The 16,407-nt window shown below is 43.9% G+C and overlaps 1 protein-coding gene across 2 annotated transcripts in view; it reads left to right on the top strand.

Annotated features, from left to right (window-relative positions):
• Positions 1-15,258, top strand: part of LOC311530951 (cilia- and flagella-associated protein 337-like) — a 53,028-nt gene extending 37,770 nt beyond the window's left edge. For both annotated transcript variants that reach the window (XM_084648008.1, XM_084648009.1), the window contains 4 exons: positions 1,776-1,960; positions 9,567-9,700; positions 12,876-13,028; positions 14,491-15,258. In XM_084648008.1, the coding sequence (XP_084504134.1) occupies positions 1,776-1,960; positions 9,567-9,700; positions 12,876-13,028; positions 14,491-14,772 (754 nt within the window). In that variant the 3' untranslated portion in view covers positions 14,773-15,258. The remainder of the gene's footprint in view (positions 1-1,775; positions 1,961-9,566; positions 9,701-12,875; positions 13,029-14,490) is intronic.
• The last annotated feature ends 1,149 nt before the right edge of the window (positions 15,259-16,407 follow it).

Consider the following 16,407-nt stretch of genomic DNA (forward strand, 5'->3'; position numbering starts at 1 on the left):
AATCTGAATTCTTTCAGGGCCGTGGGAATGGATAAAGTGTATGACTCTGTCATGGCTTCCAGCCTGTCAGGAAGCTTTGGACTCTGGGCTGACGTAAGCAGGCTCAACTCGGTGGCTGTCAGTGGACCTGTGCCTGCTTATGCCCCTGTAGTGAATCTGGCCCAAGGAATTTCCTTTTCAGAAGAGAAATGAGTGGCCATACATTACTTTAGTCTATTTTATTTGCTATCTATAATCTCAGTGGACAGCTTCGGACAGACATGACTATTACATAGCGAGAACAGTCTGATTTAAGCTTATTCTCTCACAAAGACTTTCTTAGTAGAAGTTACCCATCTTCTCAACAGAACAAACTCCAGAAAGTCAAGCTTGTGCAGCTCCCCTTGAATTGGCCCACTTCCTGTGGGAAAGCATTTCTGTTTTGTTCTCTCCTTGCCATTTGCTGCGACTGGGTGGCATGGGGGATTGCAGGTAAGTCACCTCTACTGGCTTTGCAGCCACAAGCTGAGACAAAAGTGCAATATAAAGAGAAAGCATTTGGTAAACAGATATAAGCCAAGTGTCACACCATTCCAGTTAATAGGCCAGTTTTAAAACTACTTGTTAGGTCAAGATTAGACTCAGCAGCTCAAGCATTGCTACTATTGTTCAAAGGCATCGTTATCTGACTAGTGTCCGTAAATTAAACCAATAAATCCAGTTTACTATTGAGCTGGGACTGTCTTCTGTAGTGGTTTTAACCTCTTCCGTAGCTTACACTGTTGAATTTCTACTTCTACAGTGCTCCTACTTTGGCCACACAGCTAATTATGGCCATGTGAAATATTTGCAGTGACATTCGCAGTATTTGAGGTTTTCGCATTCGGGTTCGATTACGTGGAACTGGTCCAGATGGGGCAGGGGGCAATGTCATGGATTTCTGCGCAATAGTATCTTTGAGGAAACCCACTGGTTTTGGACATGTGAAGTTTCATTCTAGTGAAGATGAATTTTTGTGTCAAACTGTGCTGAATTTTCCATTTCAATGCGTTTAATGAAAAGTGAACTTTTCAGACTGTGAAATGACCTAGGCTGATATGGCAAAAGACTGTTAACACAGTTGGGGTGATACTTTTCTCCTTTTCACAGAGCTCTGTCTTCAGGAATCCCTGCCACACTCCACGTTGCCAGTATGGCCAAATATCTTATTACCATATAGAATAACACGTGAGGCAGATCTTTCTGTGTTCTGTATGGCATCTAGCACCACTTAACTCAATCGGAGCATTGTCTTTTCCTTCTATAGAAACAGGGTTAATATGACTATCTGTGACATTGTGTGAACCATAGAAATCTTAGATGGAAAAGGTCATCAAGTAAAATAATCCAATCCCCTTCCCAATCCAAGATTATTCTCAACAGTAACTTCCTGTTCCCAATGGCTCCTGTAATGGAGCTCCCGACATCCTTTGTGGGGAGGGAGAGCTCAGTGGTTTGCGCATTGGCCTTCTAAACCCAGGGTTATGAGTTCAATCCTTGAGGGGGCCATTTGGGATCTGGGGCAAAAATTGGGGATTGGTCCTGCTTTGAGCAGGGGGTTGGACTAGATGGCCTCCTGAGGTCCCTTCCAACCCTGGTATTCTATGATTCTTTGTCGGTAAGATGATTCTGACCCGTTTGGGTTTCACATTTTCTCCGGCTGGCTGCGATGATCAGCCCGGGTTTGGTTACAGATATTTAACCCACTCTCACAGTAGCACCGTTTTATTTTACTTTTTTTTTTCTTTTTTTATCAGGGACCCCTGGAGTGAGAGAAAAGAAATCAGGAAAAAACGAACGCCAACCAAGCAGCTGGCATACACGGATGGGTTGCTATTCAGCTCAGGGGAGCTTGTCAGCAATGTGGAGGGAGAGACCGAAGCGAAGGTAAACCAGGAGATCAACAGGGGAAGTACAATGGAGGAGAGAGAGCAACCGCAGGGTAAGTGTTTGCCAGCAGTGGGGCCCGCCTTAAGAGCCAGGAGCCTCCTCCCACCTGTTCCCCATTCCCACTATGCTGCCTTTTCCCCATGCCAGCATATCTCAGACTTTTGAAGACTAATTTCCTCCCCTTTCAGAAAAATGTAATCCCCTGATCCCTTGTACCCATGCTATGTGTGTTTACAACCTACCCAGGTTACTCCATACACCTTCATGGCTCTCCACCCCCAGCTAGTCCAGCACAACCTGCTCTCTGGGAGATGCTGCTGTATACCTTGGGAATCCCCCGCTGCCCGTCTAGGCCAGGCTCCTGGCTGTTCTGTGCGGTCTGCGCAACCCAGAGTAGCCAGATGGAAAGTTTAGGATCTGGCCCCAAATGTGTCTCTTTTTAAAAAAGTTAACATTTATGTAATTATAAAATAGAGTGACTCATTGTTTGTCATCAAGCTTCACAAAAGGTACTGAAAGATGGATATTCAAGTATTTTAATTAGGTTCCAGAGAGAAATTTATACCTAATGAGGCTGTGAAGAGCTGAATTAATTACTTCAGCCAAATCCCAGTCGGCTGCTTGTTTGCCTCCTCTTTAAAATGATCTGAATGTTCTGCAATTGCTGAGTAAAAAAAACTGTGATTTTCAAAGAGTCAGGAGTGCTCCTAAGGCTCCAATCTTGAAGTCTTCGCAGTCAAAACTCAGTGAAGCCAACTGGCAAATATTGGAAATGTAGGGATGGGGGTTTACTGAAGTCAGGACTTCAGGGCAGGACTCAGAATAAATTAGCAACAAACTGTTCTAACAGTCAGACAGTTTTACACGGCTGCCAAGCTGTTCCATAGATTGCAAAGGCTTGACTTATTGCTAAGAAACAGACTGGAACTGGACTGCACTTTTCACTTAAGGAATGCACAGCTGCAAGGTTTCCATTAACTTTGCACAATATGGGTTCCAGGAATTTGTGTAAATCATTAGGGGCCATGCAGCAAACAGAGTCGCATTCATAACTGTGATAAATAATAAAATATTCTCATGTATGTAGTGCCAACACCCAAAGGTCTTTGGGTACCAACAAAAAAAGCTAGCTAAAAACAAACTATGGAAAAAAATCAACACTGCCCAGAAAATTCCTAGCCTAGGAGTGGAGCGGGGGACACACAGTGACCCCTAGTATACATTAAACTGAACAAATGCCCACAATGGAAATACTTTTACATCTTCCCAAATGAACAGAAATCTATTCACTGTGAAACACCACGTTTCTGGAGCAGAGAGTCAAATAGTGTGGCTGCATTTTTAAAAGGCTAGATAATTGGATTACCATTATTGCCATATGCGTGATCAGATCAGGGAAGTTAAATCTCATGCTTCATGCCACCTGATCACCACAGGGCTCAGGAAGGAAATCCCACATCTGTGGATAGTATTACATACTAGGCCAGATGCATGAAGGTGCCAGCTCAGCAAAGCACATAAACAGGTGTTTAAAACCCACTGAAGTCAAGGGAACTGAAGTCTGTTCTTAAAGTTAAGCACATGTTTAAGTGCAGAATAGAGATGGACTTAAGAACATGCTTAGCATGAAGCAAGCGCCTAAGTGCTTTGCTGAGTGAGGGCCTAAAAGGATCAATTTGCCTTGCTCTGAAGTTTCAGGCCTTGGCTGCTGCAAAAGCTGGGATGCTGGATGTGATGGGCTGATGACGCAATCTGCCCCAGGAAATCATGTGCCATATGGAGATGGTAATAACTGTGCAGTTATCAAGCTGGGAGGAGAGTGAAGAACAGCACCCACATAACCATTTGGGGTCTGGATTGCCCTATAGAAATCAACCAGCAAGACTGCAAATTCTGACCACCTGGAGCTACTGGCCGGTCAAAGGCTTCCGAGATTCAAGGCTGAACGGGTGCATGTGCTCAGATTTGTTTAGCCTGGACACAGATTTCCTGGACTTTTCCTTCCAAACTAGGAGCAGCTTGCAGCCAACTCTTAGTGGGCTAGCCGCAAACCCTGCCTTCATGAACATGTTTGTTAAAACACATATAAGCGCTTTGTCCAGAGTGCTGTTTGGAAGCCCATAGATCAGACTTTTTTGTCAAATGGAAAATCTGTTCTAGCTGCCTGGGAGGACAGAGAAATCTGCCATCTTGCCACTTTGGAGAGCTCCCAATACACTGCAGCACTTAATATCTGGATTTAACTGGGAATTGGTCCTGCTTTGAGCAGGGGGTTGGACTAGATGACCTTCTGGGGTCCCTTCCAACCCTGATATTCTATGATTCTATGATTCTATGTGTTTCCATATCCAAATCCTGAACAGTGAGCAATTAAAGACTCTTTCCTTTAACTCCGATGTGCTTGAGATCAAGCCCTTAAGTACTAGGTGGCGTGCTGTTTAGCCATTAGAGCAGGAAACATGGAGCCAGGATTCCGGGGTTCTGCTACAGATTTCCTGCATGACTTACACTCCGTGCCACAGAGTCCCCATGTGTAAAACCCACCTTGCGGGGGAACTGAATTAATGAGACTGGTTTCAGATCCACTGTGGAATGGAAGGCAGTAGGGTTATTGCCTTTCTGCTTCGCACGTGCACCTTCCGCATTCCTTGTATTAGGTGGGCTTAGTGTCACTTAAGTGTTTGCTGGTCTGTTCCCATCTGCTGAATGTTTTAATTACCGTTCGGTGTCCTGCCACTGAACACTGCATCTTAGATGAACACACCCTTCATATTCACGCGTGACATTTGTTTTTTTTTTTTAAGCTGCAGCTCAATCTGACACATTATCTATCACACACGGTCAAATCTACATCAGATGGGCGGAGTCCTAACATGGAGTTTTTCATTGATTTGTTTTACTTTTCCAGCCTATCAGTTAGAGCTGCCAGCTGCCGGCTGCTGGATCAGAGCTGTGGGGCTGGAATCCGCTCCACGGTGATCCAACACCGATAAATTGTTTCTGCTGAGTGTTTTTTTCTCTGGGTCAAAATTTTGGAGTGTTGGGGCTTCAAGTTTCTAAAGTGACTGGTGATTCTGGTGGCCTCCATTTTGGGCTGCCCGGTTTGATATACCTTAAAGGGATCTGGTTTCCAGAAAGTGCTGAACACCCATCTTCTGGAAATCAGGCCCCTTTAAGGGGTGTCAAGTTAGGCACGCAAAAATTGAGACACTCGAAATCACTAGTCACTTCTGAAAATAATCACAGGACACTCCCATGGCAACTGACACCTTGAGCTCCGAAACCATAGGCCTCTGTTACATGAGCTAAATTACCTGTAGTGTTAGTTTTGGTTCTGTCCCTCCTAGGCCACAAGAGGGAAGAAGGGCCTTGCCATCAGCATTCTGGACTAAGACTCAAAAGACATAGGTTCAATTCCTGGCTCAGCTACAGGGTCACGGTGTGTCACACGGGGCAAGTCACTCAACCTACCACCTGCCTCAGTTCCCCATTTCTAAAACTGAGGAGATTATTTCCCTGTGTCACAGAGTGTAGTGAGATAAAAGCCATTAATAACTATGAAGTCCTATGAGGGCTCTAAAGTACCTAAGATAGCCAGAGGGTGAAAAGAGCTGATACAGGAGCAGGTCTGACAGTCCATCCAGTAGAGAACAGCAGCGAGGCAAACCCGTTCACCAGCACATAACTAAGGCCTGCAGGGGATGGACGTGTCATGGACCTGACACACGCTGTACGGGTGACAAGAGGCAATTAGAAAATGCCTCCTCTCAGCACTAAAGGGTCCAGGCTGAGCCACATCATGAGGGATGTGGAGGGGGCATGACTGGGGTAGAAACAGGGTTTTAAGGAGTTACTTAGATCATGGGGTTAGGCAAACCCTGTGCCTTCTCATTATAAACTCTCTTCACTTGGGCTGCACTCAGAGACACAGGGACAACCAGGTCCCATTCTTTGTGATGAAAACCCACGGAGTTAAAGGCTAACTATTAACGTGAGAAACTCTGCCCAAAATTAAAAAAACACCTCAGTATGTGAGAAATCTAAATTCACTTAAGGGTAACCAGATTTGTAGAACCACAGATCCCTCAGCATACAGATAAGAAGCTGGAAAGGAAATACGCGAGAAAGAGCAGGTTATTTAGGGCAGCTGCGACCTCGGGTCTCTGGACATAGCTGGTTTTAAAGAAAAGAAGACATGCTTCCAAGCTACAAGAGGTATCTCCTTTCTGACAGGATTTAGACAGCAATTTGGCCTGACAGTAACACACCAGTAGAAAGCTTACCCCTGTAGCGTAATTATTAGGAAGCAGTCCCTCCAGGAACGGACTGCTCCAAGCTTCTCTCTCTCTCTGTCAGCCTGAAGGGAGATGCTGTCACTCCATAATGGGAAGTGAAGGCTGAATTTTTCAGATGGATGTGGTTTTGGAAATGAACTTTGCTAACACCTGCTGTAAGTTCAGCAGGACCAGTTGCCAGATGCTACAGGAACTCGGGGCTCATTAGCATGATTGAGACTTTGGCAAAGCAAAGGGCTCTCAGCTTCCATGTCTAGGAAATGTTGAGAAAGGCAGTGGCAGGAGTTCAAGGAGGGGTGTGCACTGTTGTGTTTTGAAGTCTAGACTGTGCTGAGCCCCGGCCATGCTGAAGAATGCCTTTTTCCGGCCTATCAAATTGTTTAAAACTCACAGGTATTGGAGGCGAGGAACGAAATGGGAAAAGAGCGAATTCCCTCGTTCAAACAGGCACGGCTGCATAATTCTCTCTCCAAATCCTACCTTCCAAGCCTCGCCTGGATCATCAGAGGCTGCCATTGTTTTACATGCTGTACGAATTATCTCTGCCCTGCCCGGGCATCCTCTGAAGTCACCTTGCTGCGTCTGCCTCTTTGTCCGCTTCTCAGCCCTTAGGGGCCGGAGTGGGGAACAAAAGCAAAAGCTATCCATGCTGCACAGGATCCCATGCTGGTGTGGACCTGCAAACTGCTCCTGCAAACCTCCCAGTGACAGCAGTGGGATCCCTGTCTCCCTCATGGGTCTCAAGCTCTGTCCACCCTGGAGCTGTTAACCAGGACTCTGAGTCACTGAAGTGGACAGGCTCCCGTTGGCATTTGTGGGCTTTGGATCAGGCCCTGTGTTTAGGAGCCACCTTCAAATGCACTTGCAGCCTAGGGTGACTAGATGTCCCAATTTTATAGGGACAGTCCCAATATTTGAGGGTTTTTTTCTTATCTCGGCACCTATTACCCTCCACCCCCATCCCAATTTTTCACACTTGCTTTCTGGTCACCCTACCTAGTGCAATGGTGCAGGGCTTGCGTCCACACCTAGCCCTGTTGCAAACTACGTTACAAGCATGCTGAAGCCTAGCTAGGGATGCAGGCTGTGTAGAGTAGGGTTCCACACGAAAGGGGTTTAAGCCAAGAACGTAAAGCTGCAGGCCAGGAAGGAGGGGAGACAGCAAACCAATTCCCATCCCTTGGAAGGAAGGGGACAGATCTGGAACCATATCCAGCAGGCAAGGTCAGGGGGAGGAAAAAAGCCGCACCAGAGGATTGGACCTAAGGTCTCATGAGGAAAGGTGAGGGGGCTAGGGGTGGAGAGGTAGTCGAGGAGGGGAGAAGAGAAGCGCTCTCCTTTCAGGGACCCCACCCTATACGGAAAGGGTAGGTGAACATCTGTCCCACAGCGATGCAGAGATGGTCTTTTGAAGGGCAGCTCTCTCCCCGCCACGCTCCAAATGTTTGAACTTTAGTGACTGTTCGATACCTCGCTCAGTCTCTGTCAGTCTGGGGCCTCCCGAAGCGGGCTTGGCAGAGTCCAGAGATATTTGTCTTTGTATCATCATCTTTAATAAAACTAATTAATGTCTTGCACTTATTTGGCACGTTTCATCCCAAAGGACTTCATAAGCTTAAAGGGGCACTGCCAGGCAAAATAGCGGGTGCTTGGGGAAAATAAATGCCCTTCCATATGTTATAAGAAACCATTGATTGTTAAAGATGAAGGAATGTTAATAATTACATGCACTTTTCATGCACTTCTCCAACTTATTAGACATGGGTCTGATTCTTTCCCCCTACCCCCATCCCTCCAAGCCCCTCATGAACTTTAAGGCAGTTCAGGTTTAGGATCCTGGCTCTGTGAACCCTTGAGCTGAGGGTCAGGGTTTGTGGGCTGGGCTGTTGGCCATTTGCCCAGGCTGAGAGGAGCGTCCAATGAATACAGACCTGTGTGACTTTCATTTGTGTTTCTAACCATCTCGCACGAGCTGGCTGGAGGAGGCCGATTCAGTTGCATGACAACTTTCAAGGTTTCAAAATGTGTTTTTGTGAAACAGGGTTGTGGATAGAAAAGGTCAGGTTTTTCCAGTCAAGTTGCTCGCTCCCTCTATTTAGCTAGAAGGGACCAGAAAGCCCTGAAGCCTTCCTGTCAAAAATTTGGTCGAAATCAATGCATCTCCATGAAACGATTTGGCTTCGACATTTTTGTCAAAAATATTTGCGCCAGCTGTATTTGCCATGCTCTACCCCCGTAAGCAGGTGAGGGGGGTTGTTTTAAGTGCAGCCCCTGCAGCGGGGGGGGAGTTCAAACTGGAATTTTTCATAATTCATGGAAACATTTCTTTTGGACTGGACCTTAACTATCCGTTACTGTCCCTTTCGCAAGCTGATGGACAAATTGCATGGGGACCACTTCAAGCATTACCGAAGTGCAGCCATCTCTGGGGTGAAATGCAGCATGTTTCACAGCGAACAGCATGTTGCATGGACAGGAAATGAAGCAGCATGTGTCCCAGTTGGAACAGCTGTTTAAAGAGGCAGAGAGCAATTGTCAGACTCCAGGAGCTAAAACCCCGCCTCTATCAAAGACTGAAATGAAATTGTTGCTGACCTCTGTCAGCACAGTGATCCCAAACCATGCTGGAGTGTTGGATCAGCATCACCTCAGGAAGATCAGAGACACTTACTGAATCATTTCATCACTGTGGCACTTACATTCCTTTGTCTCCCAGCCGAGCACACGTGAGCTCAGTTGCTCAAGCAAAGGTGCTCCGAAGCTGTCTGGTCACACTGCAGCCTGGCTTCAGAAACAAACTTTTCCATTTGTAAATGCCCACAAAGGCTTTCAAACCATCAAACTTTTCAAATCCAGGAAGGATGCTGAGGTGGGAGGGGGCAGCTGTTGATAACAAAGCTATGATTTGGCTCGAATGCAAAGAACTAATAGGCCCAAGTCATTTTTGACCGAGCCAGGCCGAGTGTGACTACACGTTCGACAGTCTGGTTCTTTTTTTAGTTAGGTTGATAAGTGCTTCAAGCAATATTAACACATGCAGAGCCTTCGCACCTATGGCAATTACATGGGTGTCCCAGAAGCCAATGAGTCAAATGGGAAAACTAAGATCTGGTGATGCTTATCAGGCCGTGACAGTGTTAGGAAGCTAAATCCACATAATAAAGAGGTGTGATTCTTCTCCTAAGTCATATGGTATTTAGCACTGGGTGTGTGTGGTCCCTGCTCAGTTTTAGGCCCTTGCCTTGCTTTGCTGGGATTCCATTTAAGAAGAATCTGACAGAACTGTCCATGCCTTTAAGAAATACTGTACATGCCATGTTCTACCATACAGTGCCCCCTGCTGATCCTATTCTTTCTCTACAGAGTTCCAATTACCAAGAGTGGATGGTGCCCATCCATCCACATCCTCCAGCCAGATTGCTGCCGAGGATGCAGTGCAAAGCCACCTGACTACTCCACAATCGTTAACCGGTACCTCAAATCAAAGAAAACAAGAGGTGAGTCTGTGAGATCTTTTGTCTATCTCTGACCTTGACCCTCTGCCATTCCACTGAAGGGTAAAACCCTGCATCTTAAGATAAGAAAATCTGCCATGAGCTCAGATTAATTAAAAGACGCACAAAGTGATAAAGCATTGGGGATTGCTTCAGATAGGCAAGCCAAAGAAGTCATGCATGGGGAACAGTTTGCGGATTATGCAGAGCAATCCAATCTATTGCAAACATAAGAGCAAACAGACTGTTGAACGGTTTTTTTAAAATAATAAGAAGAAGAAGAATGGATGATTTCTTAAAGTAATAGCCAGTGGGTTTTATTCCTGTGTGAGGCAGCAGAGCTGAACTATATTTAATAAGGAAATGCAGACAACCGTAATCTCCAAGGTCTGATAACGAATGCTTCATTCTTATGTATTCTTCAGTATCCCTTCTTCAGGTGTTTAATGCCAATGTTAAATGTAAATTTTCAGGGTGTTTGGGTGGCACAGAGGGTTGATGATTCATAGATTTTAAGGCCAGAAGGGACCATTTGATCATTTGGTTTAATGTCCCTTATATCCCAGGTTAATAACTTCCATTTGACTAACACATATTTTGCAGAAAGGCAGCCAGTCTTCATATGAAGACTTCCCTGGGTAGTTTGTTCCAACTGTAACAGACTGCAAGCAGTGGAATTAGCCCACATCCATAATGACTGAAATTACTCACATCCCAAGTCTGCTCTGTCACCTTCGTGAAATGAGATGGATCGGTCCATTTTCCAGTGGACATATCTCCACTGGCACTAATTTGCAATCTTCTTGGCATTCTCAGTAAAAAGGCCAGGGACTACATGGGCCAAGGAGACTGAGAACTGTCCTTTTACTCCTGGACGTCTGCTCTCTCCAGGCCAGGACTGAAACGCAGGGGTGGGGGAAGCTTGTACCGCCTCGTCTATAGCTGTTCTGTGGATTCAGAGAAATGACCATCTCCAGGGCAATCAGTCCAGAACTGTCAGTCATTAAAAGTCACACCACCAGGAAGAAAGAAAGAAAGAAAACTGTAGAAAGAAAAGGAGTACTTGTGGCACCTTAGAGACTAACCAATTTATTTGAGCATGAGCTTTCGTGAGCTACAGCTCACTTCATCGGATGCATACCGTGGAAACTGCAGCAGACTTTATATACACACAGAGAATATGAAACAATACCTCCTCCCACCCCACTGTCCTGCTGGTAATAGCTTATCTAAAGTGATCATCAGGTTGGGCCATTTCCAGCACAAATCCAGGTTTTCTCACCCTCCACCCCCCTACACAAATTCACTCTCCTGCTGGTGATAGCCCATCCAAAGTGACAACTCTTTACACAATGTGCATGATAATCAAGTTGGGCCATTTCCTGCACAAATCCAGGTTCTCTCACCCCCTCACCCCCCTCCCAAAAACCACACACACAAACTCACTATCCTGCTGGTAATAGCTCATCCAAAGTGACCACTCTCCCTACAATGTGCATGATAATCAAGGTGGGCCATTTCCAGCACAAATCCAGGTTTTCTCACACACACCCCCACCCCCATACACACACAAACTCACTCTCCTGCTGGTAATAGCTCATCCAAACTGACCACTCTCCAAGTTTAAATCCAAGTTAAACCAGAACATCTGGGGGGGGGGGTAGGAAAAAACAAGGGGAAATAGGCTACCTTGCATAATGACTTAGCCACTCCCAGTCTCTATTTAAGCCTAAATTAATAGTATCCAATTTGCAAATGAATTCCAATTCAGCAGTTTCTCGCTGGAGTCTGGATTTGAAGTTTTTTTGTTTTAAGATAGCGACCTTCATGTCTGTGATTGCGTGACCAGAGAGATTGAAGTGTTCTCCGACTGGTTTATGAATGTTATAATTCTTGACATCTAATTTGTGTCCATTTATTCTTTTACGTAGAGACTGTCCACCAACCTGATGATCACTTTAGATAAGCTATTACCAGCAGGACAGTGGGGTGGGAGGAGGTATTGTTTCATATTCTCTGTGTGTATATAAAGTCTGCTGCAGTTTCCACGGTATGCATCCGATGAAGTGAGCTGCAGCTCACGAAAGCTCATGCTCAAATAAATTGGTTAGTCTCTAAGGTGCCACAAGTCCTCCTTTTCTTTTTGCGAATACAGACTAACACGGCTGTTACTCTAAAAGAAAACTGTGTAATTTCTCTAAAATCAGCAACCACCACCAGGTGTCTCTTCCTTCTTCAATGCTTCCCCTTAACCTGGAAAAACCCTTCCAAAACCAGGTCACCTTGCCACATCCCTCACCATGTTCAATTCCCTCCTCAAATTTCACATCCGTTGGGAAGGACACGAGAAGTGAGCAGGGAAAAGAACAATAAACAGAACCAAAAACATGTGATGGAACCTTTGAAATGTTCCTGGTGTGTGATATACAGGAGCTCAGAATAGATGATCACAGTGAATCCTTCAGGCCTTATAATCCATGAATCCTGCTGTCACCTTGTCTCTCCTCTCCAATCTCATCTATCATCTTTGCTTGTTGGCTCCTACAATGAGCTCCATGCAGATGTCCACTAGGAAACCATGGACTCTGCATGAGCATAGGAGTGTAAACCCTTTGGGGCATGGGCCATGTGTTGTGTTTATTTCTCTTCAATGTCTGGCCTATATTGGAGTTTGGGGGAAATAATCATATATAGAATAGTGTGTCCGTTTTACACTTTAGCCACTGAAGCTGAGCTTCAGAGTAGCAGCCGTGTTAGTCTGTATCTGCAAAAAGAAAAGGAGGACTTGTGGCACCTTAGAGACTAACACATTTATTTGAGCATAAGCTTTCGTGAGCTACAGCTCACTTCATCGGATGCATTCAGTTTAGCTCACGAAAGCTTATGCTCAAATAAATGTGTTAGTCTCAAAGGTGCCACAAGTCCTCCTTTTCTTGAAGCTGAGCTGTAATTAGCACTCCTTTGGGAAGGGGATCTATTGATGTTGTTATAAAACCATTGTCAGGCATTTCCATTAAGTGATATTGATGCCCTCTGCTTCTGAGCTTTAGGAAGAGGGCAGCTCTGGTGGTGGATTTAGTTGTTTCCAATGCGAATCAATGTTCCCTCATTCTGAAAAGGGAGATAGTGTGACCACATCATTGCCAGCGCAACCCAAGTTTTTCTCTTCCCTTTGCAGAGCCAGAGCCTTTTCAGACACCATCTGGAAAATGACCTGGTGAAAAGAATTACAGGAAGGAAAGCCCGTCGGCGTGTATTTGGGGCAATCAATGCTAACAAATTCAACCGGTTTGGGACATTCTGTTCACCTTTTCATGCGCTAGCAACGCCGGTAAGTGTCCTTCCCTCTGGGTAGTTTTACATTCAATACAAACCAGTCCCCCAGTTGCCAAGGCTCATCCTGCCAACAGCCAGTCCAAAAGCATTTTCAGAATCAGCCAGGCAATGACTCCTGCCAAACAAGCTGTTTGTTTTCATTATATTTTCCTTGTGGCTTTTCCTGTAAGGGTTAATATTTTCTCCAAAAACTTCCCTACAAGAGGATTAAGTAAGTAAATCACCCAGCTGTTTGTTAATGGGTTAACATCAATTTAAAAATCATAATCTGAAGTAAAGTCATGCTACCTACCTTTCTAACAACAGATTAAAATGGAAATTTTAAATGGATTAAAAATCTAACAAGATTAAAATGGAAAGAATTTTAAAAATCTATTTTTTTATTTTATTTATTTATTTTCTGTTTGTTTACTTCTTGGAAAATGAAAATGAATGGCGTCACTTTCACTTTTGCTTAGCATCACTTTCAGGCTTCTGTTTGCAAGCTAGGCCTGGGTGATATTGATCTCTTAAAAATAATAGTTTACATTTGAATTTGTTTAAAAAATATATCGTGGGAATATTTTTCTTCATCCTCGCTTGGGTTAAAAGCTTGCTTGTTCAAATATTAAATGTGGAGTCAAATTCGAGTTGGCTGAACTCCTTTCAAAGAGGATCTTCATTCCTTCAGAGATTTCTTAAAATACTTGTTTAACTTAGATAATTTTTTCATGTTTGAAATCTCTCTGTCTGGCTCCCATTATTATGCTATCTGAGCACCTCACAGTCTTTAATATATTTATGAAATAATAATTATAATACTCTGCAAATATGAACGGTGTGTACATGCTAAGTGTTGTATAAATATCAAATAATTAATCCACAAAACAACCCTCTGAGCTGCTAGGATTCTATGGGCCCTGGATTCCATTCACGCTTATAGGCAGAGGGAAGATTGTGCCCATGGCCAAGGAGAACGCTACTTCTCACCCCAAATGCCCCTGTGTTTGGGATATACAGGTTTGGGGTTTCCAGATGTGGAGATGGTGAGGAGAGGAGCCATTTGGGCTCATCTATATTCACCCTTACAAAATGCACTGGAGGAATCCGATTGTATCAACTTTTGTTGTTTCTCTCTGTTCTGTAGAGTCCTCAGAGAGGGAGGAGGGGTGGTGTGTGTGTGTGTAATTGAATGATTTTTAAAAATACACCAATTACAATGTCTCTGGGTGCTTGTACATAGATTATTGGAACCACAGAAATAATTTAACTAGTCTCAAACTAAATCCAGAGAGATTCAACCCTGAAATTGGCTGTAATTAGAGAACCACCCCATCATCAGCCCCTCAGACAAAATCCTGACACATACACACCTATGCTAAAATGATGGATGCTATAGAAATGCTTGTGATAGAATGTATTTCTCGAGGTTGGCCTATGTGTTCATTATGCATTTTTATTAACTACTTCTGTCTTAGGAGATGCAGAAATTAACTTTACCTCAAGACTTACCCATGACCCCTCGGATGCTGAGGCAGGGTATAGTCTGCAGCACCGAGTCAGACTTAAGGTCATTACCATTAACCTTCCCAGAACTGGACGGCGAGAAGACAGAAGAGCCCAGCCTGAGTGAGAGAAAGAAGTCATCAGTCCACATGAAAACCCCTTTGCTCCCCCCATTAGTTAAACCTACCAGAGCTAGCCTCTCCCACAGTAAAAAGGCTAAAAGTTTCCAGTTTCCCTCCCAGTTCCCACATTAGCTGTTTCTATTAGCCTGTAATAGATGCTAAGTATTGACACCTTCTGAAAGAGAATACCTGGATTCCATTTCTAGAGCAATATGCTTTGTCTTTTTTTGTATTAGACCCTGGAGCATTCTTTTAAGCAATCCCTTTGACACCTAAATTCCTCTTTGATACACACACAAAGTAATTGCAAAAGAGTATTTTTGTACTTTAGTTTGAAAATGGTGACATCTCTACATTTAACAATGAAAATAAAGCAACTAACCTTGGATTTTGTGAGGGGCAAAAGGGAAACCATCTCTCCAACCTTTGACAGTCTTTGGAAGTTCATATCAATTGTGGCTCAAATCTCTATCCCTCCCAATTTTGAAAAACTCAAACTGCTGAGATCAAACCAAACCACTATCATTTGTGCATCTCAAGTGCCCCATGAAGCCTGCTTTAGCTGTTGAAATGAGGTCTTGAATATAATGGGGGAAATCAAAGCCAGGCAAAGAAAGATTCAGTGAATTCTTGCATTCTTGTTAGTTCTCTCTGGTAGTTACTATGTATTTTAGAAGTTACTTGGTTAATTATGTCTCCAGTTAAGGCTAAATATTGCCATATGAGCAAAAAAACTCCCTGTAGTTTATAAAATGTTGATACTTAGTTATCTAGTAAAATCATAGTGTCTTCAACTAGAATTATCCTATAATAGTCATGTCACAAATAACTATGCAATTGAGCAATAGCTGCAATGACTGAAGGATGGTTATTTTCTCCTTACTATTAAAAAAAAGAAAAAAGTGGGGGAAGGTGAACAGCTGTTGAAAGCTGTTTGAAGACACTCAGTAAATCATAAGTTTGACCTTAGACACTGCAGTCTCACTGTATAGTTTGCATCAGTAAACTTTCCGGAGGCTGGGAGTAAACCTAAATAATATAAACAAAGCAATGTGACTCAAAGCACTATTCAAAAAGAGACCCTTTCTCTGGATGATGCAGCAGTCGCTTGATTTAAAGGTCTTTATGACTGCATTCAGAGTGAGAGATTTTGAGCCGTCAGAGGGTCGCGACTAGAATCAAGTGAAAATCAGAATGTCCATCCTCTGTGAAATTCTGATATTTGTTTTCAGCCTGAATTGGGACCAAAAAAATCAAAATGTTGAAATTTTTCATGGACTTTAAAAGTTGTGGAAAATCCCAGTTTGGAAAAGTTGCAAGTGGAGATCATAATGGGAGGTGTAAGTCTGACCAAGGAGCCCAGCCAGTTAATGACCAGTATGAAGCTCCTGCACTACAAGAGCACCTTAGGTGGTAGCAGGTTAATGTTGGACTATTTCATTTCAATTTTCCTGCTGGAAAACTAAAAAAATTGGGCAAATTTAAAATTTTTCCACAGAAAATTTTGATTTTGTGGAAACAGAATTTTCCATGGGGGTGGGAGAACATTTCAATGGAAAATTCCTAACCAGCTCTGATACAAACCATGCGATGGGTGTGGCCTAATGATTACCCAGCATGCAATTTGCCATTTTTCTTTAAAACTGCAACCTGGTGCCATGCAGCTTCATTACAAAGTGGGATTGGTAAATGCAAATCAAGATTTATTCCCCACAAAGGCACCTTGGTTCTGTAGCTCAGAGGAATGTAAGTTATATTACCTACAAT

This window comes from Lepidochelys olivacea, assembly GCF_965140295.1.
Source record: "Lepidochelys olivacea isolate rLepOli2 genome assembly, chromosome: 14".
NCBI classification, from domain to species: Eukaryota; Metazoa; Chordata; order Testudines; family Cheloniidae; genus Lepidochelys; species Lepidochelys olivacea.